We start from the raw sequence: 13,125 nt of genomic DNA, 5'->3' as shown, positions 1-13,125 counted from the left end.
CCCACCTCTGACTGCCTCCCCGTCCACTAAGGACCGTAGAATATTACATTACAGAGCAGACTTTACCTTTGAAGAACACATCTTCAAAGGTAAAGATTCCTTTCAGAGATGGAGAGATAGAGATAGATCATGTCTTTTCTTTGGTAATACTTGCATATTAACACCCTCTTAAAATACTTTGGCTTTTAGAAAATGTAAATATTAAAGCGACTACAATGAAAAAACTGAGATGAGATCATCCCATAACAGCAGCACTCACGTCTGATGTGGAGAATTTGGACAAACCTGTAATAGCATAAGATCCTGACCTTGACAAGTACATTTTATAATAGTTTAACAACCTAAAGATAAATAATAATGTCCAGTGCAAGCAGAAAGACACGTGCAGAGATCAGAGGCTGACTTTGTTACCGGGGGAGGGTGATCGTTCATAACACTGGCTTGTAGGATTTGTACATAATAAAATGTTACATAATGCACAGTAGACATGCTCTGTGGCTCTCTGTCCACGTCTGAATTGATGTTTAATAAAGTTACATGTTTACAAATATATCTGCTCTTATTTTGACAACTAAACTGGATTTATGGGGAAAATAATACGTTTTTTAATCTCAACCAGAGTGACTAAGAATCCGTCCAAGGACAGAAGTAGAACATCTTTATTTAAATAGATTGAAGAACAGAACTAGTGAGACAGTTTTGTCCTGAAGCCATATTTCAATGCAGAGTTCATTTGTCAGTGGAATATATTTAGCTCTCTGTTCATTTGTTTATAGAAGAGACAAATGTGGCTTTTCTGTCTCTTGGTCCTTCTTCCTTTGCTTCCACAGACAAACTTGGCCTGCCTCTTTTTCTTAACCATTTATCACATTTAAATGAAGTAAAAAATGACCTAAAAATTTCCCCAAAGCCAAAATTGTCATCTCGATGTTTGTAGAAGCAACCTGATCTGTATTAAGTGATAATCTATGAATTATTCACTTTAATAGTTACTCTCCCCCCATCTCCCCTGGAAGAAGGAGGAATTCATAATCTGTTAAGTATTCACAACTTTTGAATATTTTTCAACAATGAGATTATTACAAATTTTATATCATAAAAATCAGTATTTACTTACACACCTTCATAACTATGTCAATAAACCTTCTGACTAAAATGTTGCTGCTTTACAGTCAAGCTATTGTAACCAAGTACTTCTGGCTACAGTAGCTTAGCAAGTGAATCCACTCAGAGCTGCATCCCTCTGTCTGCACACACAGGCTGTGACTGTGGGTTTATTAGAAAATGTGTGGCTTAGAACAGGCAATTCATCACCCTGACACTTGTACGCATGCACTTGCTGACACGTATAATCAAACACACACAAGCATCCTCCTCTCGTCTCCATCCAGAGAAAGTAATTTAAGGTTTCTTGTGTCTTTTCTTTCTAATCTTGCAATTCCCCCTGCTTCACCCCTCCCTGTCATTTAAACCCCCTCTTCTTCTGTTTTCTACATTGTTTCTCTCTTTCTGATCACCTTCTTCTTATACTATGCTTTCATTCATTTCCTACATTATTTTTCATTTTTTTATGGATTTGTATGGAGGCCCAGAAGAGTCACATGCATCAAATTAAAGCATTTTGTGCTTCAGTAATGAATTGTGCAAAAGAAAAAAAAAAGAATCCATTATTAAATTCATTTACGATTTCATTTTGTAATTCTTTGATTTATTTAGATATCATGAAAGTAATGTATTGTTTGATAATTTAGTTTAAAATAAAAGGACTAATTATGTGTTAATATTTTAAAATGAATTATGAATCCATTAATAAATATAAATAGAAAAAAGAATGAATAAGAAGTCCACGTTTTTTGCTCTAAGGTCATCATTTTATGTTAAAAACGTAGCCATCGTTATCAAAGATAACTTTGTGACCTGTGTAGATCCAAGTGCAGGGTTTACCTGCTAACTGACCCATAGAGTTACATTTTGTTTTCAGTCAGGAGATTGTCTCAACAGCAGGAAAGACCCCACTTTTAAACCACATTATTGACACCAGGAACATTAAAAAACACACTGTTGTGTAGAACAAGTCCTCGACACCCTCACGGTTCAAAGCGTATTTTGATAGGAGTAACAGCAAATTTAGACAAATTTGACAGGGATTTGCTGCAGAGTACCAGTATGTTAGCTTCTACTGCAGTCTAACCTAATGCTGCTGACAGGTATTTCCAGTTGGTGAATTTAAATGTATATGAATGATAGAGCATTCTGATTGGCACATTAACTTCAGGCTTTTTTTTTTATTGGTGGATTGGTCTGCAGCAGACAGGTGGTTTAAATCTGGGCAGATTTAAAGAATCACCTTTTCTGATTGGATGATCAGCACTGAAACCATTTACATGTCTGTAGTGGATCCTCCCACATTTCACCTCATCTAACCTGAATGTCTGTTTTTAGTCTGTATAGTTTATCTCCCCACTAACACACAGTTAGTCTTAAAATAAACCCACAAACGAGTTAAAAACTAAAAATGATCACACACACACACCTGCAGGTGGATCAGTGACTTGTAGTTTGAAGGAAGTAGCATGTACGACTGTGCAGGCATGTCTCAGACTTCAGTGCATCAGCACCGGTCTCCCTCAGGGCGGTGTACTCTCTGCTCCTCTCCCTGTACCCTGTAATCAATCCATCAAACTCCTTAGGAGATGAATCTGCCTACAGGAAGGAGATAAACAGCATGGTGACCTGGTGCAGTGACAGCAACCTGGAGCTCAATGCTGCCATAACAGTGGAGACGATGGTGGACTTTAGGTTGAAACCAGTGCCGCCAAATCTACAGAATACATAATTTCACTCTTAAAAGGATTTAAAGCTTTCAATATTCATTCAGTTGTTTTTTGATTCTAAATTTTATTTTATCATTAGTCAGCTTTTTCTAATGTACATTATAAAGATGTTCAGTTACTTTCCAACTTTGAAACTTCTTTTTTATGTGAATTTCAGCTTTCAAAGGTTCTGCACTTTGATATTTTTTATCTATTGTTTAGTTTCCTTAAATGTTTCCTTTTCTCTGTGTCTTGTTGTTAGTGTTGCTGTGGAAGTCGGTCTTGTCTCCATGTTTATTTGCCTCTCTCTCTCATCTATTTCATGTTTGTTCTTTCTCCTTCACCTGTTCCCATGTTCTTGTGTTTCATTAGAAACAGAGTTGCAAAATTTTACAACAAACGTAAAGAACAGGAGCGTCTTTCACAGCATGTTTTATATCTGGATGACAGTGCATGATACGGTTAAAAAATATCTCAGGTAGGAAAGAGAGGAGTCATGGAATACATATTTAAAATGTGTAGCACACAAAAATCAGATGTCATCACCAGCATTTCAGAGGCATTGTTATGATTATGATGCGAGCTTGGAGGATGCATGAGTGAGAGAAGGATGGGAGGAGGGAGTGAATGAGACGCCAAGGAGACACTGATCTCAGAGACTCTCTGACTTTAAAAGAAGCTGTTTTATTGAGTGTGTTGTGATTAGCAAACAGAGTTTGGAGAGAAAATTTAATCAGATAAAAACTGAGATAAAAAGAGATCATGTTGAAATCAGTACTCATGCGACTGAACTAATGATAGATCTGTTCAAGTAAAACAGCACAAACTGCATGAAGTACATCCATGAGAGAGAAGAAGAAAATGTAATTATGTGATTTTAAGGTTTAAACTATATTTTAAATCATGTTTACAATGGTGATTGGATGTGCAGAAGAGATCAACCTCTTTGTCTCCTGCAAGATGAGCAGTGCAGATGATTGGATGAACCACAGGGATCAACTGCTGCCCAGACTGTGGACTTAAATTTCAACATTCCAGTTACAACTTCCGAGCAGTTCAACTGTTTTCCTGTGGATTATAACTCCTTAGATGAGTATAATTCAAGTGATTTGAGTCTGTGATTATCATTTGGCTTTTGCTTGGCCCTTCCTGATTTGTTTTAATAAATTATCCTGCAGTCAAAAAGACTAACTCTTTGTGAAACAGGTACAAATCTGAGCATATAATTATAAATAGCTCTTACAGGTGAGTCCAGCCTTTAACAGTAACAGATCTTTGGGGCTTAGTTTTCCACGTAGTTAGCAAGTGCATTGATATAGAGAGAAGCTGCCACAGTGGGTGTGGCTGGTGAAATTGGTGAAATTGGTCCAGAAATAAAATGACCCTGTCCTCCTCTCACATATCTGAGGGCTTCTTCTGTGACAGGCTCTCAGGTACTGGCCAGTTCTTAGTTGCTACCAAAAATTCCCCCTGGCGTTTTCTCAAACAGCCTTCACAGTAATTAAGACTTCACGGGACAATGGCTGGAAATATTACAGAACTTAGTTTGTGCTCTTACATTTAGCGAAACCTGACAGGTGGGATGTTGCCACCCTCAGGTTGTTGGTAGAAAAGGCTGGCCTCTGATGACGTGTGCTGTCTTACCTTGTTGTTGAACCTTTGCCACCAGGAGCCAATCATCCTCCTCTCTTTAATGGCAGGGGAGAGGTCTTTGGAAAACCACCAAGTTTCTGTTTTGAAGGAAAGTTGACTTTGCAGCATTCCAAACTGCATCTTGGTAAAAACAGGAAATGAACTGTGGAATAATCCTATTGGCTTGGAGACATCTTTCACTGATCAGCCAAGGCGGTGCATTATATCCATTATATGTGAAAGATTAGCATTAAGTATTAAGAAGCCAAAGACTGGCAGATATGTGTCCCGTCTTTGTGGACGTCTAGGTCCTTATTGTCAGGAGCTGCGTTCTAATGCCAGAAGTACCCTTCAAGTTTAGAGGCTCACTTTTTGACATCTTGTATTTTACTTCTCAAATTTTAACAAAGGAGAAGTCAAAGGAAAGTTTTAAGATTAAGGCTTCAAACTTTCCTTTTTGATAAAGCTCGTCGTTAGGGCTTATCAGATGTTCCCGTAATCCTCCTCTAGTTCCACTGCAATAGGTCTTGGCTGCTAGGGGCTTCTCATGGTTCTTCTTCATTCACCTTTTTACACACTACTCTGCATTTAATCCTGAGATATTATTCCTCTCTCCGCTCACCCTCAGCCACATGGCTGCCCCTCCCTGAGCCTGGTACCAGAGGTTCCTTCCTGATAAATGGAGGTTTTTCCTTTGCACTGTCACCAAGCGCTTGCTCGAAGGGGGTCGTTTGATTGTTGGGGTTGTTTTTATATTATTTCAGAGTCTTTATCTTACAATATAAAGTGCATTCTTGATATTTGGCACTATATTAATAACATTGAGCTGAATTCCAGTGGGTGTGGACACTTTCAGAGTAAATACAAATTTAAAACTATAACACAAATGAGACAGAGTTTGATCCTTTGTAGACGCTCGACCCAGCTGGATTTTTACTGGGTGAGGTGGGTTTTGTTTTTTTTAAATTTTGAGTTTTTAGTTTTTGCTGTATGTTATTGAGACAAGCATCAGGACCCTGTTATCTAATGTTAATCATTATCAAATCTTTTCTTTAAATCAATGGTAAACAAATATAAGTGAATAAAATCTGAGAAATGATTTTTTGGAACTTTTGCTGGACTTTTTTCTGTGTATGACAACAGACTGTTACATACTTGCATCAGTCATGTAGTAAGGAAAGGTGCCTGCGGTGTCGTATAACATTTAAACAGGCTAATGTGGGCGGAGTTACAGCTTGCTTGTTGAAACATGTCTGCTGCCACAAAATGAGGAAATTCATGCTCATGTACTATTTTCTAGGATTATATGTGGAGCAGTAACATTACCAGCACACAGCAGCTGCCCCTGTACATGCTGATCTACATGATGATGTAGCTGCTGCAGTCAGTAACTAAGCATAAACCTGAGTTTCAGTATAACAGTTATTATATGCAATGAAAGCTTTATGCCAGCCTAGCCATGAAGGGGAGTTAGTGAAAAACTTGCTTTCCTTTCATTTTTTGGAATAGCGTGCATATCATTTGGAAAGCTGTTGGGCGTCTAGCACGGTGTCCACTTTAGTTCAGATACTGTTCTGCTTCACTAAAGATTTCTAAAAATCTCTCTAAAAACGTGTAGAGAAAATTATACTTAACATTGAATCATAAATAAATAAATAATATTCTAAATGTAATTCCTATTTGTGTGTATAATATAATAATAATAGATAATTAACGTGTGTCTGTGATGTTACTTTGCTGTGACTGAGCTACATGTAACGTCTGAGTATGTTGTGACTGAACCCAAAAGCCTTCTTCAGTTCATTTACACTGTGCTGAGCTGCCTTAGATACTGTGAATGCTAACATGTGTGTTTATTTCTACATTTAGGAGAGAACTGTGCTGAATGCTTTACCTCACTGTTGTGAAAATGGCTTTAAGACTAATGGATGACTTTGTTATTTTACAGATATGTGATATTCTGGTTTCCATTTAGCTCTGTCATTGTAAAAGCTCTTTAGGATCGGTGAGTATTTCAAATGTGTTTAAATCACATTTGTTTTGTTTAAAAAATGCTCTGTATAACGATCATATTTATTTTTTTCTTTCCCTCTCATCTGTGAATGTGGATGAAAACAAGATAAAGAAAATTACATATGTATGAAGTATGTGCAACAGTCTTTTTTAAAACAAATGTTTTTCGTTCTTTTAAACAGATTGAGACATGCGTTGGCTATCAAACGTAGACTTTGATACACAGCAGACTTCCTCTGGACCTCTCATAGAGCTTATCAGTGAGCTGCAAAGCTTGTCAAGCCTTAACGCTCAACTTCAAGCTTTGGTTTATGGCTGCATTGCTGAATCTCTCTCTTCAGTGGATGAAATGCAGGACAAAGGCACACTTACTCAAGCATGGTTTATGTGGTTATACTTTTATAATCCAAAGGATTATTTCAGTTATATCTGACAATAGTTAATATTATAAATAAAAATGTTAAAGCAGTAAAAAATACTTTTGGACCATTTTATAGATGAAAATTTAATTAACATATATTTTATGTTATCTTGTGTTCATGTAAAATAAATAAATAAAATAAAATTAATAATAATGTTATAATAAGACATGAGAATGATGGCTTGCACATATCTCATCAATCTCAAAATCCATTTCTTTCTAAGCAGAATATCGTCCATGTCTGCTCAGTGTTATAAATATATTTTAGGGCGGGCATGATTTGAATTATTAATGTGGTGCGACTCACAGTCATATTTTTAATGGGGTCCCAAAAGCTTGGCAGCACCCATGTGTGCAGCTGAGACAGTTTACCTGTTTTACATCAAAGCGTCCACAGAGGAGACCACAGTGAGACAGTTACACACCAGAGGACATCAGGACTGTCCTTTAGTCTTATGGAGTCATTTCACTCTGTCGTAGCTGCTGCTGTTATGTTATTTGGACCGCTGCACACTTACTTTGTACTCCTGGATACTGATTGGGCGTGTCCGGCTTTTACTAAATTACTATGAGAGATTTCACTTCCTGTCAGCACAGCATTTTATTTTGCCAATGGCTCACAAAATCAGCAAAGTTGAGGTTGACTATTTACTTCCCCTTTTTGAGATACATGTAACTGTAGGACTTGTGTCTGTGAAGGTTCTCAGTCATCCAGGTCATCGTAGTCAAAGGAGCTTGGAAAGAAAAGCGTCTGGACTTCTTTAAGTTGCTTGAAGACGTTTCACCTCTCATCCGAGAAGCTTCTTCAGTTCTAAGGTCAAATGGCCGAGAGTCCCAAATTTAAACCCAGTGGGAGTATCCCCCCAAAGAGGGACAAAGGACCCCCTGGTGATCCTCTAATCACATGAGCCAAGGTGTGAAAGCGGGTGTGGGACCTAATCAGCCAGGGTTTCGGGTGAGCTCATTGTGAAACCTGGCCCCACCTTATCATGTGATTTCCTGAGGTCAGATGGCCCAGGATGTGAGTGGGCGTTAAGGCGTCTGGGGAGGGAACTCAAAACTGGTTTATAGATGGCAGACAGTTGGTGTCATAAGCCCCACCCTCTGTTCAAAGATGGTCGCTCACAGTGGACATAGATGGCCTCTTTCACTCCTCTTTCAAACCATCTGTCCTCTCTGTCCAAAATGTGAACATTGGCATCCTCGAAAGAGTGACCTTTATCCTTAAGATGCAGATGGACTGCTGAGTCTTGTCCTGTGGAGGTGGCTCTTCTATGTTGTGCCATGCGCTTGTGAAGTGGCTGTTTGGTCTCTCCAATGTAGAGGTCTGGGCGTTCCTCGCTGCACTGTACAGCATACACCACGTTGTTAAGTCTGTGTTTTGGAGTTTTGTCTTTCGGGTGAACCAGTTTCTGTCTGAGTGTGTTGCTGGGTCTGAAGTACACTGGGATGTCGTGCTTGGAGAAAACTCTCCTGAGTTTCTCCGATACACCGGCTACATAGGGGATGACAACGTTGTTGCGTCTGTCTTTGTTATCCTCCCTCGCTGGTGTCTGATCTTCTTTTCTGTGCATCTTTGCTGACTTTATGAACGCCCAGTTAGGATAACCACATGTTTTGAGTGCTTCCTTTACGTGTGTGTGTTCCTTCTTTTTTCCCTCAGGCTTAGAGGGAACATGTTCTGCCCGGTGGTGTAGGGTCCTGATTACTCCAAGTTTGTGTTCCAGAGGGTGATGGGAGTCAAAGAGGAGGTACTGGTCCGTGTGTGTGGGCTTCCGGTAAACTTCAATGTTGAGGTTGCCATTTTCTTCAATGTGCACGGCGCAGTCCAGGAAAGGCAAGCAGTTATCCTTTGTGTCTTCCCTGGTGAACTTGATGTTTTTATCCACGGCGTTAATGTGCGCAGTGAAGGATTCCACTTCTTGTGTTTTGATTTTGACCCAGGTGTCATCTACATATCTGTACCACTGGCTGGGTACTCTTCCTTTGAAAGAGCCAAGAGCCTTCCTTTCCACTTCCTCCATGTAAAGGTTGGCTACAATAGGTGACACGGGGGAGCCCATGGCACAGCCATGTTTTTGTCTGTAGAAGCCTTCGTTGTATTTGAAGTATGTTGTGGTGAGGCAGAGGTCTAACAGTGTGCAGATCTGATCGGGTGTGAAGTTGGTCCTGTCTTCCAAGGAGCTGTCTTCTTGTAGTCGTTTTCTGACAGTCTCCACTGCCTCCGTGGTGGGTATGCAAGTGAAGAGAGAGACTACATCAAAGGACACCATGGTTTCATCTGGATCCAGGGTAAGTTTCTGGACCTTGTCGGTGAAGTCGGTGGAGTTCTTGATGTGGTGTGGGGTGTTCCCCATGAGAGGTGTAAGGATGGTAGCAAGGTGTAGGACTTGTGGTGTTGCATTAGAGGCCCAGCAGTCTGTTTCTCAGGGTTTTCTTATATTAGATTTCAAACAACTGAGTTCAGTGTTGAAAATACAAAGACTTCATTATCCAAGTATATTGTTGTTTATTGTTGTACTGCGTTTGATTGTGTTTCGAGTTAATATTGTAGGTAGTTTTAGTTCGACTTAAGTGTAGCTTCCTGTTAATAATACTCATACTGTAAATAAGGTTAAATCTTGGATTATAATAATAATTATCAATTAAATAAATATATATGCTTAACACACACTTTTAAAAAATTTAATTTTTTCTGCCTGGACATATTTAAAGTACATCATCTGTAATATTTATGGACATTTTGGCTTTTCACAGAATATTTTCTGTAACAGACATTTTCTTTGTAATCCTCACAATCAATTTCTGTGCATGAATATGGTAACAGTCTTCTTTCAGACCACACTTCAGGACTTGGTTAAGTCATTCAGAAGTGTCTTGGCAGTTGTTCTGGGATCATTAGACACATTTCTAACTAGTTTTATTAAAAAGGCTCAGCAGAGCATATAATTCCTCCATCAGCTCAGGAAGAACAGATCGTAACAGACAGCGAGGCCTGCAGAAAAACTTGGTGTTGTAATTTGGGACTATATAAATAAAAACAAATGTAATAAATGAGAAAGAAACATCACTGCAAAGCTCTCGCACCCTAAACACAATCTGTTCCCGTTCCTCCCCTGTGCTAGGCACTGCACAGCACTGCACCCACAGGTGGAAACCCTCTGAACACTTAAGTGTTTCTGCATAACAGACTCATCACACCTGCTGCTGAATCAAAGAGTCATTTTGTTTTTGTCTGTCTGTTGCTATTGTCTGCATTGTGTGTGTCTAATCTGCCACACACACTGAAATCAAAGAAATACCCAAATACTCGGTCTGCATACTTGGACAGGAAAGCTGATTCTGATTGTCTGTCAGTCTCTAATCTATTGTTTGCTACGTCGACCTGGGTTGTTTTGTACTGAGTGGCTCTGAGTTTCTTCTCAACCTCATCCCAGGACTTGAAAATTGGAAAAAGTCATATCCAAATAAGTTGGATATGACTTTTGGTTTGTCAGCATCAGAAATTACTTGTCTCATGTTTTACCTGATTTCTTCTGTTTTTGGCATCATTCTTCCTCATGTGACGGCTCAGACCTTTGCTGATGTTTTTATACTGTGTGTAAATTAAAAGCTTTAACTTGATTTTACTTGAAGGTTTGAGCAGCACGTCATGGTCGGCTCTATGACTAAATCAAAGAGTCATTTTTTCACAGGGTCATAATATTGATGATTGAAATTTATGTTTTTTGCTGAAATAATTTTGTTATTTGTAAAAACAATTTCTAAAGAAAAATATTATGTTTAGAAATATAGAGCAGGTGGTAGAGTTCGAGGAAGCTATGAATACTTTTATACTGTGTGCTAATGTTGACCTATAATTCATACATGAGATTGTTTGCATTTTATCATCTGTCACACCATTGTGATATGATCAGATATTAAAAATGTGCTATACTACTACTTTAAATGTACGTTTTTCTATCTCATTCAAACGCACAGGCTTTTATGATTTTCTTCTCCCCAGCAGCGAGCCCCAGCTGTGGCCGGTGGGCATGGTTTTGGAGGGTAGCTCAGAGGCGTTGTGTCCCCCCCCATCTCTGGAGCTGCGCCCATCCTGCAACAAGAGCCAGCCCTCACCTCTTTTGGGCTCAAGCTCACAACCCCACGATGGAGTCTTTCCTGAGGACAAGGAGCCCGTAAAGTATGGAGAGCTCGTCGTCTTGGGGTATGATATTAAAGTACTGTGTCCTCTGATGTACTTCTGATGTTAACGTCATGAATCTGCCTGATCATACGGGTGTGTTCCATTCATATTTGGAATTCTTAGTCTTCCTTAGCTCCAAGTCATTTATTAACTGAAACGGTCCCTGAAGTTGGACTTCCAGTTCAGAAAGTTGGCACATCCCCACCTTATCAAACCAAGATTGTAATAATGCACATAAACATTAGGGAAAGTATCAACTTGTAATCTGTGCTGCCACTATTATGTATCTGTGACTTAAGCTATATGCAGAGCATTGAACATGCTCTGTCTGTACACTGCGTACAGCGCACTGTGTTGCTAGTAATGCATGAATGGCTCAACCCTCTGCCAAGGAGCAAAACAAATTCTCTTTTTTTGCTTTTCCAACTTTACTACTGAACAAATGTTTAAGCTGGGAATGATGTCACTCCCAGCTCTGACATTTGACCTTTGAGTGTCAAAAGTTCCACATTAAATGGAAAGCAGCACACGATAAGAGCATCTCCATTGAGCTAATCAGGATAACTCAAAGCGGCGTACAGATTTCTGCTAAACCAAAGCAAAGGCGTTTTAGCCACGAGATGCATTTGATAGACAGATGAAAATATTAGTAAATAAGATAATAATCTTATTAATTTCTGTACTCTCTAGATGTGCTGTAAAGATCTTGATGCACTATATATTTTCTTGATCTGTTAGAAACAGTAGGTCAGTCTAGGTCACATGCATGTATGGAGAAATGATGATTCAGAGAATAGGCTAACAGTCAAGCCCCAGACTTTCATTTGGCATCGAGGTCAAGGATATCTTCTTGTCTGCTTCTGAGCCTCTTTCAGTGTGGGTTTGATTTTGAGATTGAAAGTCCAGTTATGACCAGTTGCACTTGCACATCTGGAATTTCACCAGGAAGCTTACCTTGTAAAGAGCATAAACTTGTCTTCAAACTGATTTGACGACTAGCTTTCAACCACTCGAGGTTTTGCAGACATGTAACCGATAGCCATGTGACATTAACTTGTCTATTTTGGACATGTGACAGTCATTGTGACAACACAGCATCAAATAAATAAGTCAAACATTCTTAGATGATCGTCTGTGATCATTTGGCAACAACCAGTCTCGAGCGGCCCATAATTTCTCTATATTAAGTTCTTCTTTGTTAAGTGCTCTGCAGGCTTTATGGAGCTATTTCAAAGTTGTTGTTTGGACACTGGCTGCTTTTTAAATCATTTTGAGTCTTGTCTTTGTACTTTAGATTGGAAAGTTATTTCAAGCTAAATTAAAGTGTATTAGTGTATTACCAGTGTTAACTTGGCAGATGTGCGTGGGTGTATCACTCCTATCAGCTGTTTGGGCTACATTTTGTGGGGGCTGGGCAGGCTCTTTGGAATTATCAAACAACCTGACGCAGGGCTAATGTTTTTGTCACTTTTTACAGAATCAAACTCAAAGTAATGTGATTACTTCCAAGCTTTAAACGCTGAATGGTCGTACTCTGTCCTGCACTCCATGTTATCCATTGTTGATCTGCACACGTCTGTTGCTGCCACGGACGTCACACGCTCGTACGTCACTGTCACGGGACACTCTCACAAACAAAATCACAGTTTAGTAACACAGTAGCGCAGCCGGCTTACGGGAAAGTAACAGTAATGTAATTACTTTTTTGGGAATATTATCCCTTATATAACGCAGGAATGACTTAAAGACATAAAGACCTGGATGCCATCTAATTTTCTGATTCTAAATTCAGATCAAACTGAGGTTATTGTCCTTGACACTAATAATCTTAGAAATAGAAGGATCGCACTACCTCGGCCTTCACTGTGAGGAGCATTTCGACCAGGACATTTCCTTCAGTGCACATATTAAATAAATATGTAGGACTGCTTTCTTCCATAATGATGCTGAAAAAATAGGCTGGATTACTGTAATTTGTTGTTCTTATAGCCAAGCTGGTAAACTTGGCTCCCCCCCCCCGCTACATGTGCATGGATCAAAACCTTCCTTACTGACCGAAC

At 39.2% G+C, this 13,125-nt stretch overlaps 1 protein-coding gene across 4 annotated transcripts in view; it reads left to right on the top strand.

Annotated features, from left to right (window-relative positions):
* The window catches only part of peli3 (pellino E3 ubiquitin protein ligase family member 3), a 40,480-nt gene that overhangs the window by 4,833 nt on the left and 22,522 nt on the right, over positions 1–13,125 (top strand). For 2 of the 4 annotated variants that reach the window (XM_063470310.1, XM_063470311.1), the window contains exon 2: positions 10,889–11,086. In XM_063470310.1, coding sequence (XP_063326380.1) covers positions 10,889–11,086 — 198 coding nt within the window. Of the gene's footprint in view, positions 1–10,885; positions 11,087–13,125 lie in introns of all 4 variants that reach the window. The other 2 variants (XM_063470309.1, XM_063470312.1) reach the window with 1 other exon arrangement.

The sequence above is a fragment of the Pelmatolapia mariae genome, linkage group LG3_W (assembly GCF_036321145.2).
Source record: "Pelmatolapia mariae isolate MD_Pm_ZW linkage group LG3_W, Pm_UMD_F_2, whole genome shotgun sequence".
In the NCBI taxonomy this organism is placed as follows: domain Eukaryota; kingdom Metazoa; phylum Chordata; class Actinopteri; order Cichliformes; family Cichlidae; genus Pelmatolapia; species Pelmatolapia mariae.
Note: the sequence above shows the minus strand (reverse complement) of the source record. Positions and strands in the feature narration are given on the sequence as shown.